We start from the raw sequence: 19219 nt of genomic DNA on the forward strand, positions 1-19219 counted from the left end.
AGTACCACACTATCTTGATAACTGTAGCTTTGCAGTAATTTTTGAAATTGGGAGATGAAAGTCCCCTACTTTATTCTTTTATTTTCAGAATTGGTTTGTTCTAGGTATTGTGCATTTTCATATACCTAAACTCCTATTTTTGTAGATGAGAACACCAAAGTGCCCAGAGAACAAATGGTTTAAAAGTGTCTAAATAATTTTGTGCTAGCCTTCTGACATTTCAAAACTCATTCCATGTGATGGCTCATTTCTGTGGCTCTACAAGCTCAAAGTAAATGATATACAGCATTTCTAGTGATCGTAAGCTCCCCACCTATTTCCATCAGAGATCCCAGAGTCAGCAAGACCCTGTCCTCCCCACCTCTACCTTAAGTCACCTGATATCCTTTTCTGTCTGGCTCCTCCTCTAAAATCTCCCTACTAAGCTTAGATCTAGTCCATGGCATTTAATTAAGCATTTAGTATATGGATCTGGTGTTTGGAAAAGAACTTCACGTTGCCAGAAAAGTTCCTGCTTCAAAAAAATTGCATTCTAAGAGTCACATGTTTCAAATGAAATTGATTTGAAACAGCTGAAATCTCCTGGAGTAGCACAACCAGGGTAGCTGGTGTGTACCAGCCAGCTATGTGCACAGCTTTTTATGAGCATTGCTGTCTGAATATAGCCTGTTTCTTCCAAATCTGGACCAATATCAGTAGCAAGGAGAAATGGAAAATTCATCTATTGATAGGATACTGGGGCTTCAAAGGGGCCCAGGAACCCATTTCTGCAAGTGTTTGCATGGGATACTAGTTACATTAACTGCTGTCCAGTTACCATTTACCATGACTCCTCTCTGTAAGAAGGAATTTGAGAAATAAGATGGTTTTCCTTCCTGTCTTTCTCTACCCCATTTATCAATATATCATTCACCCTCTGACTATCTTTCTTGATGCTTACCTTTCTATAGTAGCCGCCTTAAGAACAAGATGTGGTATGGCCTTCTGGGAAGCAAGGAACTTTTGCAGCGCACTTACAGGAAACTGGAAGAACGGGTGCATTTAGAGGTTAGTGGAAAGGAGGATGGTCTTTCCTGGGTATGGAGAAAGGAAATCTCACAGCCTTGGGAACACCCTATATGCTGGTTCTTCCTGAGCTTTAACTCTATGATCCTCACAGCTCATGGGAGGAAGGCATGAAGATAGATTTCCATGTAATGGAAGAGAAGACAGAGCCCATTCCCCATCTCTGTAAATGTTCCTTCATGTTACTACCTAAAGATCCACCTAATAAAAGCTACTCTTTTCTTTCAGTGTGATGGAGAACCCATCTCTTTGCCAAACCTGCAAGGCATTGTAGTGCTCAACATTACCAGCTATGCCGGAGGTATCAACTTCTGGGGAAGCAACACAGCAACCACGGTTAGTATGGAACAAGGAATGGGGAGTGAGAAAGGCATGATCCCACTATGGTCTCTCAGAAGGAAGCACTGTGCTGATTTAAGTGAAAAATGAACAATGGGAGAATAGGAGGTGGGCTGAGAACCTTTATTAGCAGCAGCTACATGATCAGTTTTTCGGGCAATTACCATCCCAGAGCAGAAAAGTTCGATCAAAGACCTCAGGAGAAGGTCAACTCTTAGGTGTTGCCTGGGCTTTGGATTTTCCATTCCTCAGGTCTGACAGACCCTTTAAAGGCTATCTAGACCATGCTTTTTTTTTTTTTTTTTTTTTTTTTTTTTTTTTTTTTTTTTAAGATAGAGTCTCACTCTGTCATCCAGGCTGGAATGCAGTGGCATGATCTCGGTTCACTGCAACCTCTGCCTCCCGAGTTTAAGTGATTCTCCTGCCTCAGCCTCCCAAGTAGCTGGGATTACAGGCGCTGGCCACCATGCCCAGCTAATTTTTATATTTTTAGGAGAGACAGGGTTTCGCCATGTTGGCCAGGCTGGCCTTGAACTTTTGGCCTCAGGTGATCCACCCGTCTCAGCCTCCCAAAGTGCTGGGATTACAGGCGTGAGCCACTGTGCCCGGCCAAGGCCATGCTCTTTTCTCCAAGGAATTCTGTCAATACTATCTCCTGGAAAGCTGACCATGACCCCTTTACTCTGAGTTCACCCAAGAAAGTCATAAGGCAAATGAGACTGGTCTCGGGGATTTATGATGCTGGACTGGACAAGGAGGGAACTGGCTAAGAGTTCAGTGCCCTTTACCCAGATTGGCTTCCTGACCTCATCTTCTCCCCTTTTAATAATGCAGTTTTTCCACTCTTCATGAGCTAGAAAAATTCTCACCAGGAGCGTTTAAACATTCCTTCTTGTTATAGACAAGGTGTGGTTTCTCAAGGGTGGGAGATGTGACACAGTTCTTCCTTCTCAGGAATATGAGGCTCCTGCAATAGATGATGGGAAGCTGGAGGTAGTGGCAATCTTTGGTTCTGTGCAGATGGCAATGTCCCGTATCATCAATCTGCATCATCATCGCATTGCCCAGGTAGGCAGGGGCTGGATGGGCACCAGGAAGGGGCTGAGATTTCTGTCTGCTACCAAGGATGTGGGACAGCCCCAGGAATTAACTGGGTATAAGAATGCCAGGGTGGAGTGAGCAGACTATCTGGTAAGCGGTAAGGTGCTGACTGAGGTTGGAGGCAGAGGTGGCAGAGACCAATGGAGCAAAAGGCCCATAGTAAACAGCTGTTTCTTCCTGGGATGATCTGATTCACATCTTTTCCAGTCCCGCTTCAGATACACATTCGAGGCCATAACTATGAAATTATCAGATAGAGCTATAGCAGTTGCCTCATTTTTCTCTCCCATTCTTCCTCATTTTCTCTGGCAGTGTCATGAGGTGATGATAACCATTGATGGTGAAGAAGGTATCCCAGTGCAGGTGGATGGGGAGGCCTGGATTCAGAGACCAGGCCTTATCAAGATTAGATACAAGAACGCTGCCCAGATGCTGACAAGAGATCGGGTAAGTGGGGAAAGCTTGTCTTGGGCTCCTATACTGTCTCATCTATAGCTGTCACTTGAGTACTGAATATTTCCACTCAAGCAGAATTCCTCCAAGGGATGTTAGTGAGCCCCTGGTATCAAAGTCACTTGAGATTCTGGTTAAAAATGCATATTCTTGAACCCCACACTAGACCCACTGAACCACATAGGGATGCGTAGTTCCCAGGAACCCAAATTTGCAAACAAGCTCCTCAAGACATACTGACATTTGCAAACACTGTTCAAGATAGACAAGGAGCTTCCTCCCCTGGTTTTGGACAAGGTTATCCTCCTCTCTCCACTACAAAGAGAGCTAAAGGCCTCAGATGATTAGGGAAAAATCTTCTCTTTCAGCAACAGATTCTGCATTGAATATGGTCTTTAGGTGTCTCTAAGATTCCTTAAAATGCTGCATTCATAAATGTCATCCACTTCAGCTATACCTTCTAAAGCTTAGAAAGGTGCTATTATTGATCACATATTCAATGCTTGGAGATTATCTTGCACTCTGATCTGTGAAAAGTCCATAGAAACAGCAATAGAGAAGGGAAGAGAAGCCCAGTTTGTAAACTGCCTATTCTGTGCTAGGCACTTTACATTTCTCTCATGTAGATACTCCCCGCAATCCTATGAGGTGGATACACTTATTCCCATTTTACAGATGAGGAAAATGAGGACCAGAGAGATTAAATAATTTGCTAATGGTCAGATAACTAGGAAATGACAGAAACATGATTCAAAATTAAATTAGATATGTCTGGATCTAAACTGTGTCACCACATATTGCCTACATTTGGTAAAGAAGGGAGCATGAAAGGTGCTCCACTGTCTTGTCAGTCATGATGCCTTCATATAGGAGCTTCTAGAAAGCAGACATATGTTTGACCCAAGCCTGGTATCCCAAAATCCAGCATACTGACAACAACAAAAGCCAAAAGGACAGAGTCTAGAAGAGATATTGAATAAAATGATGGATACTTGTATAGGTATATAGATGGGTATGAGAGGGGGAATGGTCAGGGGCCCTCCTTCCTCTTTACCCACTCTACCCATATATCCATTGCCCACAAATGTCAGAATCACAGACAGATCTGTCATGTGCCCTAGTAGATACAGCAATCATTAGGATATGCCACTGTATTCATCTCCAGGACTTTGAGAACTCAATGAAAACATGGGAGTGCAAGCATACTGAAATTCAAGCTGCCCCTCAACCCCAGCTGCACTCCCAGGACTCCCAAGAGTGCCTCTCTGATGAGGAGTATGCCCAGATGCAGCACTTAGCTCGGCTTGCAGAAAACCTCATTAGCAGGTAGGTGGACTGGTCTAGATACAGAGCTGAGAATCCCAAGAAGGCATAGGGAGGAGAAGCCATTTTGTGTCTATTGGCCACCAGGAAGCCTGGCCTCAGAGAGGAATTTAGCTTAGAGCTCTAAAGATTGAGTGGGACTCTCACAATCCAGGCAGGAAATACTCTTTGTGCTCAGCAATAAGCCAGCTTAGACATCTCTCATTAGACCCAGGGATGAATTTGGATCTCTTGATGCTGCTCCAAGCCCAACAGAACTAAGACTGTTTACCCTTGCCCCTAAATATCAGGAGGGCCCTGGAGTTCCTGGAGTCAGCTGCCCTCCTCTATTCTAGCCTCCTACCCTCCCCAAGGTCCCAGTATCTAAATTCAAGTGAGACAAGGATGAGTAAAGGTAAATACCTTGAGAAGAGTAGAAACATTTTCTAGCATAGGTAGCTACCTAGAAAAGAGCAGAACAAACAGGAGGGAGTCATGAATCCAAGTCAGGTACCCAGGGCTTTCATTTCTACTGATACCCAAACCCTCACCAGTGCCCCAGGCCAGAAGTCCTTCAGAAATCCCAACTCATCTATCTGTCCTTGCTTTATTACAGACTTAATGACCTGAGCAAGGTCCACCAGCATGTATCTGTCCTCATGGATTCTGTGAATGCCAGTGCTAACGTCCTGAATAATACATTTTATGGCCAAGACAGTGGCAGTGAGTTGGGCGCAGCATCCTGTATTCCCATTGAAGTAAGTGGAAAAGGAGTGAATTAAGGAAAGCAACAAAACCAGATAGGAAAGAGGATGAAAGGGAAGGAAGTGGAACAAGAGGCTGGATGGAGAAACTGGGCAAATATGGCAGGAAACTGATGGATAGAGTGGATGGGAAGGCAGTCATTCCTTGACTTGTTACAGGTCCAAGTTGGTTGCTGGGGAAAAACCACAGCAGATTTCATCAGTCTGAGAGCTAGCCCTCTTTCCTAATAGCCATCCACCACACCAGTCTCAAGGGAGAAATGGGCAATGAATGAAGAGAAACTTGGCCTTGGCCCTTCCTTATCCCAGGTAGATCTCTGTATAACCGGGTAAGATGACACATGTCACTGAAACCAGAACTTCCAGGTGCCTTGGTTTTCCTCTTGAGGGAAAAGTCCAGATCAAGCTGGACACTTAATGTTAAATGTGCCACCCCATGGCTTTGTCCATTGCCAGAATTGTTCAGTGATGCTTTTAAAAAGTAACTTTAGTGCTAGGTGAAATATAATTGTGTCAGGGCCTGATTACAGTCGGAGGAGGCCTGCAGCTCAAGGCCTTAGTTGCAAGAAGAGAGATGGTAGGCCCTAATTCCACCAGCCCTGGAATGATGGTTTTGGCCTAGAGACAACAAGTGGCCTTACATTTATTCTCTGGTTTGCATATTTTCTATTTTTCTATACCCACTGCAATCAATCAATGATGCCAAAGCCAAGTCGTGCTCTGCCACTTCACATAGTGGTACATAACTCCTGTACCAGCAGTTGTCAGCTGGCACTGGCTCAGATTGGTTGGTGCTCATGCTGAACTAATTGTGCTATATTTTGAATATTGCTTTTTCACCTATAGCCACATCCTACTAGCCTCCTTCTACCTTCCCACGGAGAAGCCAGCTGCATGCTTACTAACCAACAACTCCCCGTCTTTGTCTTTTTCTCTCCTTTTCCTTTCTTCTCCTCTCAGACTCTAAGCAGAAACGATGCTGTAGATATTACGTTTAGTCTTAAAGGACTTTATGATGACACCACAGCTTTCCTGGATGAAAAGCTGGTGAGTGCAGGGGATTGAAGCATGGGAGGGCAATGTATTCCATCTGAACGTGGTCATGGTCTTGTGCTTGGTCCAAGGGCACTGGAGAGTTATGGGAGCATTTTGGCCAGGTGCTTGCCTGGAAGTCCCGACTGTGTCACCTAGGATTGTTGTTGATTGTAGGATTTCATGGATTTTGCTAATCCATAGGGATTACCATATTCTTGGGAGAAAGTCTCAACCTGTCCTTTGGTAAATACCTTGTGGGTTCAGACCAGGCCAATAAAAAGTAGAGTGTTATCGTACTTGATTCAGCTGCAGTAGAAAAAGGTGAGCTCTTTGAGCTGCTTTGTACCTCCCAAGTTTCTACATGCCTCTTTCATGTAGAAACCTGTGAAAAGGTGGTGTGGATTAGTAGAAATATTGAGAGATTCTTGGGTTCAAGTCTCAAATCTACCACTTACTAGTTATTAATATATTAGTTTCCTAAGGCTGCCATAACAAAGTACCAAAAACTAGGTGTCTTCAAACAATCAAAATGTATTGTCTCACGATTCTGGAAGCTAGAAATCCAAAATCAAGGTATCAGCAGGGCCATCCTGTAAAACCTGTAGAGGGGTCTTTCTTTGCCTCTTTCTAGCTTTCAGTGGTTTTCTGGCTTTGGTGTTTCTTGGATTGTAGATGCATCACTTCAATCCTCTATCTTCACATCATGTTTTCTCTGTGTTGCTCTGTCTTCACAAGGCCATCTTCTTATAAGGACACCAGTCACACTGGATCAGGGCCTATCCTATCCAATATGACCTCAACAACTAACTACATTTTACAATGACCCTATTCCCAAATAAGGTCACATTCTGATGTACTGGGGATTAGGTCTTCAACGTATCATTCCTGGGGGGACACAATTCAACCCATAACACTAGCTACATGACTTCACCTCTCTGGATCTTAGTTTCCATATCTACAAGATAGGAATGATAATCCCTACCTCTCCAGGTTGTTGCATACTAACTATCAGCACCTAACACATACTAGCAGCTTGAGAGATGGCACATTTTATTGGTGCTAGGGAGAACAGACTGAGGCTCCATTTTTAGGCTACAAGGCTAGTTGCATGTTTCTCAGAATGCAAAACCCATAGGCATACTTGGTGAGTGTGCTCTGATTAGGTGACTAATTATGATCATCCCATTTTAGGGTTGGCTGGTAAGGCCCTGAGGTAGGTGCTGTTCTTGCCTCTCATCTAATTAAGGTTTATTTGAAGAGGGGCTTCTGACTTGATATTGCAAGAAGTGCATCTATTTCCTCTTTTTATTTGCTCATCTAATTGGCACACTGCACAGGAGGCAGAGTGGCTGAGGCAATCAGGTCAGGCTGTCCCAGCATCTGAGCCCCAAGCTAGTCTTTCAGCTTTAGACAACATCAAAAGAAGTACCTTCTATATATAGGCAGAGCTCAATGGCCTTGCCTATTTGGGCAGCAGGAAATAGGTGAGTTTGGTCTCTTGTTGCCACTCAGACTTTCCTGAGGCTCACAACCTGAGAATTGGTTCGTGTGAACCAACAACCCGACTTGAGCACACATCACACTTGAGAAGTCTGCCACCCCATAGGGCCTGGTGAAGACTTCAACACACATACACACACACACATCCAAATGTGGCCAAAAAGCAGGCAGCAGCTAAGACTGACCATATATCTCCAGAAAGGCTGTCATAGAGGTGAGATGAAGATAAAGCTTGTTTCATTTGGGTGTTATTCCTCCCCTTGAAGAAGGAGGGCAGTAAAGAGCTCAGAGTTAGCAAGAGGAAGTAAATTGATGTCAAAGTGAATCCCACCCAATAACTCCCAATTCCCTTACTTGGCACACGCCTGTCCCATGTGTCTAGGGTAGTCTATATTCTCTTAAGTTACTAGTTGAAAAGCAAAAGACATTGTTTGTCAGCACTGACTTGTTGCTCCCACAACATCCCATCGTGACTGACCGTAACCTCCTACCCTGAAGTACTCCTCTCATTCACATGCCACCCATTTGTGACAGCTGACAAGGCTCAGCCTATGGCTGGAACAGCAAGTGGCCTGTGTACAGCAAGAAGCCACATAAGTGCTAGATTGAAAGTAAAGTGCATGCCAGGCAGGAGAGGTGAGGCCAGGTTAGGTGGGCTGTAAGCATGTGAGGGTTGAAGATATCTGTGCCCATCTGTTCTCCCAGCTCACTACTTACTGGAATATGAACTATCTTACCTGTGTTGATGTTCTAGAACTTGGTTCTTCGCAGTTGAAGATGGTTCCAAAAGAATCCATTTTAAGTCTTCCATGGACTGTACAGAGTTCATCCTCTGGGTGTTGGGGGGTTACTAGGAAGCTTTGCTTCCTGAACCTGTGGGACAAGCCATCAAGAACTCATTTCTTAATTAGTAAGAGTGATAGCTGGGGGCAAAAGCACAGCCTGGGGAGACAGACCCTCTTTTCCAAGAGGAGAAAGTTGAACCAGTCTCTCTCTATCTCTCTCCTTGCTTCACAAAACAACCTTTAAATTACAGTAAGCATGTAATAGATTCCCTCAGCATCTGGCCTCCCTACATGTCCTTGTTAAGACAGTGTTGTATAGAGGGTAGGCTATAGAGTTAAACAGACCTGGGTTCTGTTTAGCTGTGTGATCTTGAGCAGTAACCTTCTTGGAGTCTGTTTTCTTACTCATGGAATGAGAACAATAGTACCTTGTAAGGTATTGTAAGGTTACTGGGAAGATGGGATGAAATTATGTATGTACAGTGCTTGGTATACAGTATGTGCTCAAAACTTCATAGCTCTTACTTAGGGGAACACTGGGATGTCTTCAGGAACTTGAGGTCAAGAGTAGGACCCCTGTCCTGGACCCCAAGCTGTAGGAGTGAAGCTCAGTGTTAATTGATACTAATCAAAAGGCCTCTCTGCTTGCGAAACTATTAAGCATGCCCAGCCCCAAGGAGAACCCCACCATTTGGTTGTTTTCTGGATATTCCTATTGAGAAAGAAAAGAGCTGGCTATGGGCCAAAGGGATACAAGTTGGCACCTTGTGGTCTCTTGGCCACTAGCAGGGACCGGGAGTAGGGGAGAGTGTAAGAGTCTACAAAAGTGCTAGTCATTGGACACTCACTCTTTTTCCTGTCTATGCCAGCTGAGAAGTTCTGAGGATGAGGCCACATTACAAAGCACCCTGGATGCCATGAATAAAGAGTTCAAAAAGCTATCTGAGATAGACTGGATGAATTCGATCTTTGTTCCAGAGGTGGGTAACTTGGGAATTGGGAAATAAAGGGAAAGAGGGATTCTTCCTTAGTGCCTTCCCTTCCAGTGTGGGCCAGGACACAGTGACTGATTATAGTACAGAGGGTCCAGTGCTGGCTTTCAACTGAAGCTTACTGGAACTTCCTCCCCACCCACCTTCCCCCAATCTCTTCATCATAAATAGATAGGGTAAGGCAAAAAACATGTAGAAAAATTAGGCGATTATAGAAAAATAACCAGAAAGAAGACTTATTCTGTAGCAAGAGATGATCAACAAAGAATAAACAAGATAGGTTTTACTATGTGTTGTTTTCCTGTCTGCAAACTCTCCCTCCCTGCTCAGCACCTGCTGCCAGGACTGAACTTCATCTGAGTCATACCAGTATGGCCCAGGCCATACTGGTGGTTAAATCTTCCAAATATTATCTCTCCCTGCTGCTTCCCGTCCCTCCAGCTCTGGGTTTTCTGGCAACAAAGTTAATCTCAAAATTATGTTTTACTGAGACCAGTAGTGAAACAAGCACACTTTAGCAGGCCTGAGCTGGAATTGCAGAGCCTGCAAGATCTACACAGCAGAGAGCCGACATTCATAGTAGTTATGTTTAGAGAACCCTCTTTGCATTCCAGACAGGGAAGCAGCTGGCCTGGCAGGCAGGGGTCTTCCCTATAAGAAGGCATTTGGCCAAGAGGCAAGTAAGGGCTCACCAAACTGTATGTCTGAAGGAAGAGGTGTTTTTCCCTAATTCATGCAGAGATGCCATATGAGCTATCAGTGGCCCTAGCAATCTCATCCTTCTAATCCCTAGCCACATGAACTCAGGTGAAATACTTAACTTCTATAAGCTTCTGCTTCCTCATCTCTGATACAGGAATGTTAATAACCACTTTGCAAGGTTGCTTTGAGAGTCATATGAGAGCATTTATTAATGCTAGCGAGTCACCTGGCACCAAGTAATCTCTTGGTAAAGATGAATTGCTTTCCTAGGGCATGCGACCAGTGATGGGGGTGTTTCTTATACCTGGATAGACAGCATATCTCCGTTTTCTGCAGCCATCCTTGTTTACCACTTTTCCAGGACTCTAGGAATTATCTCTCAATATTAGGCAATTAACATTTTGACCTTCCCCTTGTTGTTTCACAGGAAAAATCTTCGGACACTGACAGTAGAAGCATCAGGCTGAAAATTAAGTTCCCCAAATTGGGAAAGAAAAAGCTAGAAGAGGAACGCAAGCCTAAATCAGGCCAGAGTGTCCAGGGTTTTATTGGTAAGTCTTTCCCACAGGTAGAGGGGTAATGGAGACTACCCCCAGCAGCCTGACTACCTCCCAGAAACCTAAAGCCCCATTAGAAATGTTTGTGGGAATGGTGATGATGAAGGGGAGGCCACCTGGGAGCCAGAAGCAAGTGATACACCTTGTCCAAGATGACACCAAGCCATCTCTTGGACAAGGTGTAAGAAAGTGATATGGACACTTGTAAAAGGAGAACCTGCGTGGTCTCCATGACATATACAGAAAACAAAAATGCAAACAGGCAGTGATTTTTCTGCCTGATTCACTCCTAAGGGTTAGGAACAGGTTCTGTGACCTAGCTAAACACTTTTGTTCCTGTTATAGTAAGTGGTAGAAAAGAAACATATCTGTATGTTTCATTGTCGGGATTTTGGTTCCATTCCTTTTTCTTCAGAATTGGCACTAAACACTATTGATATATCAGTGGGATTCAAAAGAAGGTTCTCTTAGAGTTTTCGGTTATGCCAATTCTGATATCCATGGTGGTCTCTCCTAAATTTTGGTCCTACACAACCTGGAAGCTTGGGAGATATAGTAATAGTGGACGTGGAAAAAAAGGAACAGGCCAGGCGCAGTGGCTCAGGCCTGTAATCCCAGCACTTCGGAAGGCCAAGGCAGGCAGACCGTTTGAACCCAGGAGTTCAAGACCAGCCTGGGCAACATGGTGGAACCCCGTCTCTACAAAAAATAAAAAATTAGTAGTGCATGGGGTGTGCACTTGTAGTCCTAGCTACTTGGGAGGCTGAGGTGGGAGGACTGCTTGAGCCTGGGAGGCTGAGGCTGCAGTGAGCTGTCTTCGTGCCACTGCTCTTCAGCCTGAGCAACAGAGTGAGACCTCATCTCAAAAGAAAGAGGAATTAAGGAAGGAGGGAGGGAGGGAAGGGGGAAGGGAGGGAGAAAGAAGAAAAGGAAGGAAAGAAGGGAGGGAGGGAGAAAAAAAGAGAAGGAAGGAAAGAAGGGAGGGAGGGAAGAGGAAAGGAAGGAAGGAAACAAAGGAAGGAAGGAAGGAAAGGAGAAAAGGAGAGAAAGAAAAAAGAAAGGAAGGAGAAAGAAAGGGAAATGAAAGAAAGAAGGAAAGAAAGAAAAAAGAAAGGGACAGAGGGTAGCAGTTTGCTTTCAAGAAACTAAAAATTTGCATGAAATCCGAGAGAGAATCTCTTGGATCAAGCTGTATTTTCTCAGGTATGGTCCAACTGGTTTCATTCTCTAAGAGTCTGTCAAATGCGAGAACATGGTGTTTGCAAGTATTTCTAAAGACTGATGGAGTCAATAACAGTTCCATAGATTATCAGGTTCTAAAAATTCATCCCATTTGTCTTTAGCTCACATGGTGCCAGCTGGTTTTCTCTGATGATTCAGAGATTAACATACAATAAGAACAAACCAGTCTCTCCTAACAGACTCTTTGCTCTCTTTCGGGTCCACATACTTGGGCATCTGGCAATGTGCTAACCTCATTGTTTCTATACCATTTTTTTCCTCTGAAGGTCGTTTGTGGCACCGCAGACATCGTGAAGATGAAGCAAAGGGCGATCGATGATCCTCCAACACCATCAAGATCTCAACTGTATCCCTTGAAAGCTGGAAGAACTCACAACATTTAGAATTCTACTAAAAAACTCTCAAAACCTCAATACAGGCTAGACTAAATCATTTCAGAACAAACATGAGCACCATCAAGAAAGACCCTCCAATTCTTTATACTAATGCATTTTCCTGGACTTAATCTGGTCTCCTTAGAGGTTTACATTTCCTCATTGGTTCTTGTCCCGAGTTGTCTTGTTCAGTTCTCCTCTTTGTGCATCTTGAGCAACTACAGTATTTGTTGGGATAAGCTCTTTATGAATGGCCCAGGATCGGATCTATAAAGAATTCAAGGGAGTTCACCTCTTCAGGGAGTTTTGGAATGGTTTTCTCTGACCAGCAGAGAAACTATCAATGCTACGGAATTAATGAAAGACAGACTCCCAGGGAGATGAAGAGAAGGGGGCAGGCAGGACCACCAGGCTTGGTTGTGTGTCGCCCCGAATCCTTGCCAACTGCAACTTGCAACTTCAGGAGATCTCTTCTAGTTGGCTCATTAAAATGAGAACTGGATCCTGGGGGCTTGTCCACTTTCATTTTAAGATGACCATGTGAAATCTCTTCTTGTAGATGTGGTAACCACATGCTCTCTCTCTCTGCAAACCTTTTGCATTTTTCCATGTGTGCATGTATGTCTGCGTATGTCCAGGTGGTGCTCTGGTGGCTGGGTGGGCTCGTTGGTTGGAACTCACCCCTCATGGCAACCACACAGGCTCCTCTCTTGCTTCCTTGATCCTAGCCTGCACGCCTCCGTGGAGTGTTTGCCTGCATTCTTGCTGGATTTTTAAACTAAATGTTTTGCTGCTGTGCTGCAGTATAGATTATGTATAGAGACATAAAGATGTGTGTATACACACACACACACACACACACACACACACACACACACACACACACACACATATATATATATATTTTTAAGAACTGAAAATACAACTCAACCTCTAAGTGACCCTATAATTTATTGTGCTAATCCAGGAATTCCTTCCCACTCCCCTTTACCCTACATGATACATACATCTCTACCAACTGCCCTAGTTCTTGGTGGAGCTTCTAAATCTTTTGGTGCATTTTCAGCGTCTTAGAGGTGGCTGGGATCTATGGCCCAGCTGATTCTGACGCCCTCTTAAAATTCTGAGCCAGGCCATGGAAAGGGGAACAAAAACACCAATGCCCTAGAGAAGGGGGTTAAGCTGGCATGCTGCCTATTTTTCCTCTATCTGTCCTAGACTTATCAGCAACTGTGCCCTTCCCCAATAAAAAGACTATACGGAGCAACCAGGCCTTGAGCTCTGTGACTTAGATGCCTGAACTAGGGACTGCCTGACCATTAAGTCACAGCCTAGGCCCTTCCCCACAAGCTCCATCTTGGTCTGATCTTCTGGACAGGCTGTTGGGTCAGTCCCCAAGTCACCTTCAATCTACCATCTTGACCTTTTCCCTTGAGTACAGAGGGGCATTCAAGTGATCAGAAAAAACATGGGCCTGGAGAAATGAAGGCTATAAGCCTCTGCTTTCCTGTGGTTCTTCTTGCAAATTTCTCATGAAAACAAACTGGTCCTAAATCGCTCCAAATCCTAATTCACATTTTTCAAAAATGCCTTCTCCCAGTCAGGCAAATCTGATCAAACCCCAATGCCCAGAGAGGTTTCTCTGGTCAGCCTTGCATCTTCACCCCACCCTCAACTCATACCTTTAGTTAAGTGTCCCTTCCCACTTATCAAGAGAAAACTGGCCTCTCCCTACTTCTCAGACAAACTTAGTGTGCTTAATTACCTGATTCAGTCCAATGGCTGGTTCATTGAGGTGCACAATCCAGATTCCAAGCACTGGTTCTCAACTTTGGAACTCCACCAGCCTAATGCACTTAAACCAGCCACCTGTGCTCCACCTCAGCAGGGGTTAGGAGAAAAATATTAACAAGGGGATAGTCCCCAAATGTCTGATTGCTGTGTGAAACAAATTAAGTCCTAGCTCTACAACTAGAGAAGAAAATTGTTGGAAAAAGATGACAGAAAACATGCAAAGCTTACTTAAGCATAAGAATATGTTAACTTATTGCACATATTTGAGTAGTGAGTGTGCTGTTGCTGTATCTTTGATTTTCTTTGTATCACTATTTCTTCCCAGGAGGAGGTAGTAGATAAATTAGCAAGCTCACCATTGCAGCCCAACTTGGCTCCTCCATGGCTGCATGCGTTAACATCTGCACACACACTCAAGGAGTTGGGAACCAAGTTGCATTTGCTTCTGACGAGCTTTTTTCGAAGGGGAAAATTTCCAAATGAGCAAATTTAGGACAACAGAAGGAAGTCCTGGGAGAGGGTATCTTTATTTTGGCAGTCACTAAGCAGGGCTGTGTCTCGTAATTATTTTTATCACTGATGATAGTAAACTGTAATAAGACTCCATCTCTTGTGCTTACTTTGCTGCAATAGTTAGGTCTTTGTGCACAGCAATGCTGCTGTTGTTCTGTTGTGCCACGTGATTCCCTTTCACCCACCCTGTCCTCCCACTCTGAGTCAGAATAATACTGAATGAAACCACTAGTATCTGGGGCTACAGTCAGCTCGTGGAGCAGAGTTGATAGATGGCAAGGCCCAGGAGCAGGTGTGGCTTGCTCAATCCCTCAGTTACCTCCTAAATTGCCAAGTTACCAGTAGTTTCCCTAAAAGGAAGACAGCTTGCCAAGCACCTTGTGTATGCTGACTTGGAAACAAAGCAAAAAGTGATCCCTCTCTCAAGGGAGTTGTCTTAGCCTCTGGATGTGTGAGCTCCTTTAAGAGCTTTGTTAACTATTTGCAGTAATACAATTGCTTGGGTGGTGGGACCAAACACCAAATATCCATGTCAATTATGTTTAGACATCATTAAGATCCAAAGCTCTAGGGTTTGGTTGTATCTTTGGTATTACTTTCTGAGGAATTGATTGGGTAGGCAATTTCTGGCCAGAAGAATAGTGGAAGAAAAAGCCAATAGATTTGAACTGCCACCAACTGCCTCTGGTGTCAATACTATAGGAGGTCAACGGTTATGGGCCCCCTCTCCAGAAAGGCCCTATGCTGCATCCATAAGGGCAGGGGAAGAATAAGAAAGAGATTTTTTACCTTAAAACTGAGCCAGAAGAAACAGTCAGGGTCAACATCACCTTCCCTCAGGACACAGATGGAAGAATTTTTGTTTCACAAGAGGTGGAAACTAATACCAAAGCAACCAAACCCATTAGCACCATTCCATCCTATATGAGACCTTGACTGGCTACATGGTTTATAGAATTGTATTTGTCTATTTGTTAGCTAATCTGTAATCCATTGTTATTTTCTGCTCTGTGCTTTTTATTTCCTTAGAGGCCCCTGCAAATAAGCAGCAGGGCCAGCAGCCTGGTTGGGGGAGGAAGCTGGGTTAGTCACAGGGTAACTGGAAAAAGCAGAAAGAAAAGGTCCACAAAGTGTGCTTATTCCTCTCCGCCCACCAAATAGAACACCAGTCCTCAAAGTTAATAAAGTAGTGCTTCTTGAAATATTTTAATAAATGAATAAACATAATCAATTCCAGTGCCTCATCATTTACCTCAAACATGGGGGAAGTTGAATGGTGGTGGAAATGGGGGGCAGGTGAGCTTGGGTGGTCATCCAAGCTCTAAACAAGCCACATGCAGGTCAGGATGGCAGGTAAAGGAAGGCAGCAGCAGCACAAGCCAAGAATCTCTATCAGGGATGATCATGATACTAAAGGGGCTGCCACGAAGGATTCTAAAACCTAGCTGCAACTCTGGATGACCCTGTGGTGGAATATCTGCCACTGTAATTGTTCCAGGAGCTAATTCTCCACAGGATACAAATCTCAATGGAATACATTAGTTACTGGGGAGGCAATGGGATAGAGTATAGCCCAGACTGTTAAATAAATGCATAAAGCACCTCGAAAATCTTTTGACAATACCATCTATTCCCCGCCCAACGCATACATCACACATTCGTCTCCTCTCTGGAGGAGTTTGAGGTGGGAAGGCATATTCTGTTCAAATGCAAAATCAATTCAGCTCAGCACTAAATATGGTTTAATTTCTGTCACACTAATAGTGACCCCAGGGGAGCCAGTTCTTAGTCACATTTAATAGGTAGGAAACTGAGGCTGTATTAGGCCAGGGGTCCACAACACACTACACCAGGGTGAAAACTTGAGTCTTCTAAATCCTTGATTTTCCAAACTAAAAATTGTCTTATTTAGAGACAAAACATTTGTGACCTTCGGGACCACATTTCAGTCTACCCCCATAAAAACTACATTCTTGGGCTTTATGAGGGGAAACAGCCCTGCTGTTGAGGCATTACCACCAGGGTGTGCCCTGTAATCCATATTAAGAAGTCTGTACAGCACCCTGTAGGCTAGTGAAGCACCATCAGAATTGAATTTTAAGTCTATTTTTCAAATGATCAAGCAATTGCCCTTTTCTTTTGGTGTAGAGTTCCATGAATTTTAATACGTGTAGACATTCATGTAACCACTACCATGAGGATACAGAACAGTTTCCACTGCCCCATAAATCTCCTTCATATCATTTCTTTATAATCACACCTTAACTCTACTTCTAACCACTGATCTATTTTACATCACTATGATTTTGTGCTTTCAAAAATGTCGTAGAATATGTGTAATCTTTTGAGGCAGGCTTCTTGAATTCAGCAAAATGCCTTTCATGTTCTTTCAAGTTGTCGTGTGAATCAACAGTTTGTTCCTTTTAATTGCTGAATGGAATTCAATTACATGGATCCACCAGTTTATCCATTCATCCACTGGAGGTCCTTTGGGTGGTTTCCAGTTTCTTTGACCCATGGATTATTTAAAGGTATGTTATTCTCAAGTGTTTGGAGATTTTACTATTATTTATCTGTTATTGATTTCTTGTTTAATTCCATTGTGGCCAAAGAACACACTCTGCATGATTTCTATTATTTTTAATTGGTTAAAACTTGTTTTATGACCTAGGGTATGGCCTACCTTGGAGAATGTCCCATGTGCACTTGAGAAGAATGTGTATTCTGCTGTTTGGTGAAGTGTTCTATAAATATCAGTTGTATTCAGTTGGCTAATGGTATTGTTCATTTCTTCAGTATCCTTTCTGATTTTCTGTCTGCTAGCTTACATCAATTACTGAAACTGTAATTATGGATTTGTTCATTTCTTGTTTCAATTCTATCATTTTTTGCTTCTAGTATTTTGAAACTGTTATTAGGACACATTTAGGATTGCCGCCTTCTTGGTGAATTGACACTATCAATATATAACATCCTTCTTTATTCCTGACACTTCGCTCTGAAGTCAACTTTGTCTGATGTTAACATAGTCACTCTAGCCTTCTTTTGGTTATTTTTCAACTGGCATTTGTTTTCAGTCTTTTACCTTTAATCCACCTATAACAGCATATCTGATGTGAGTTTTTGTAGGCAGCATGTGGTCATGCTTTTTTAATCCAACCTGATAATATGTCTTTTCACTGGTATGTTTAGACCATTTAATGTAATTACTGATGAGACTGGATTGGCGTTTGCCATTTTTAACTTTTCTGTTTGGTCCCTGTTTTTTTTTTCCACTTCTCTGTTTCCCTTTTCCTGCTTTTTTCCCAGATTATTTGAACTTTTGGTATTCCATTTTAATTTATCTATTGTGGCTTTGACATCTCTCTGCATAATTTTTTTTTTAGTAGTTGCTCCAGGGATAACAAAATATATACTTTTCACGGTCTACTTAGAATCAATATTTTACCACTTCAATTGCAGTGTGAAAACCTTACCAGCATATTGACTCCTTTGTTCTCTCCACTTTATGCTATCACTGTCTTATGTATTACATTTACATACATCAAAAATCCCATCAAAATGCAATTTTTGCTTTCAATCAACGAATATGTTTTACAAAACTTAAGAGAAGAGTAGTCTATTATATTTAGCCAGATACTTACCAGTTCTGTTGCTCTTCCTTCATTCCCAATATTCCAATTTCCCTTCTGGTATTTTTAATTTGTATAAATTTACAGGGTGCAAGTGCAATTTTGTTACAAACATAGTGTAGTGGCCAAGTTGGGGCTTTTAGCGTATCTATCAATCAAATAACTTACATTGTGCCCAAGTATTTTTTCATCATCCCCCCGCCGCCACCCTTCTGAATCTCCACTATCTATAATTCTACTTTCTATGTCCATTATTTCATTTCTATATGAAGAAATTCCTTTAGCAATTATTTTACAGCAGATCTGCTTGCTGTGAAGTTTCTTAGTTTTCCTTCATCTGAAATGGTGTTTTAAGTTTTACCTTCATTCCTGAAAGGTGTTTTTTGCTAGACACTGAATTCTGGATTGATCATTCTTTCAACACTTGAAAAATTTTATGTTTATTCCTTCTGGTCTACAGAGTTTCTGATGATAAATCTATAGTCATTCAAATTGTTCCCCATGCAGTACGTAATGCATCATTTCTGTTTTTCTTTTCTTTTTTTAAATTTATTTATTTTACTTTAGGTGCATACTATATCTGGCATTTCTCCCCATGATTTTCTTAGTCTTTTTCAGCAGTTTGACTATGATTTATCCATTTGTGGGTTTTATTTATCCTGCTTGAGGTTTACTTGTTTTCTTAAATCTACAGGTTGGTGGTGTCTTTAACCAAACTTGGGAACTTTTCAGCCACTATTTATTCAAAGATTTTCTTCTGCACTATTCTCTTTCTCCTCTCCTTCCAGGACTTTAATAGCATGACTGGCAGACCTTCTGTTATTGTCCTACAAGTCCCTGAGGCACTGTTCATTTTTCCTCAATCTTTTTTCTGTCATTCACATTGCATAATTTCTATTTATCTACCTTCAACTTTACTCTTTCCTTTGTCCTCTCTCTTCTATTGAGTCCACCCAGTGAGTTCTTAAATTTCAGTTACTGTATTTTTCAATCCTAAAATGTCCATTTGGCTAACTCCTATTTATTTGATGAGACTCGATAGCTTAACATTCATATTTTAACATTGGTT

At 42.7% G+C, this 19219-nt stretch overlaps 2 protein-coding genes across 2 annotated transcripts in view; one reads left to right on the forward strand and one right to left on the reverse strand.

Annotated features, from left to right (window-relative positions):
- The window catches only part of DGKK (diacylglycerol kinase kappa), a 92080-nt gene extending 79924 nt beyond the window's left edge, over window positions 1-12156 (forward strand). The window contains exons 20-29 of the mRNA XM_064364603.1: window positions 951-1047; window positions 1294-1401; window positions 2359-2472; window positions 2818-2952; window positions 4124-4284; window positions 4877-5018; window positions 5985-6071; window positions 9214-9324; window positions 10466-10589; window positions 12104-12156. Of these exons, the coding sequence (XP_064220673.1) occupies window positions 951-1047; window positions 1294-1401; window positions 2359-2472; window positions 2818-2952; window positions 4124-4284; window positions 4877-5018; window positions 5985-6071; window positions 9214-9324; window positions 10466-10589; window positions 12104-12156 (1132 nt within the window). The remainder of the gene's footprint in view (window positions 1-950; window positions 1048-1293; window positions 1402-2358; window positions 2473-2817; window positions 2953-4123; window positions 4285-4876; window positions 5019-5984; window positions 6072-9213; window positions 9325-10465; window positions 10590-12103) is intronic.
- A 214-nt stretch (window positions 12157-12370) lies between these two features.
- CCNB3 (cyclin B3) overlaps window positions 12371-19219 on the reverse strand; it is a 79456-nt gene continuing 72607 nt past the window's right edge. Inside the window, 1 exon segment of the mRNA XM_012471695.2 lies at window positions 12371-12478. Coding sequence (XP_012327118.2) covers window positions 12371-12478 — 108 coding nt within the window.

The sequence above is a fragment of the Aotus nancymaae genome, unplaced genomic scaffold, assembly GCF_030222135.1.
Source record: "Aotus nancymaae isolate 86718 unplaced genomic scaffold, 86718_ANA_hifiasm-v0.15.2.pri h1tg000058l, whole genome shotgun sequence".
In the NCBI taxonomy this organism is placed as follows: domain Eukaryota; kingdom Metazoa; phylum Chordata; class Mammalia; order Primates; family Aotidae; genus Aotus; species Aotus nancymaae.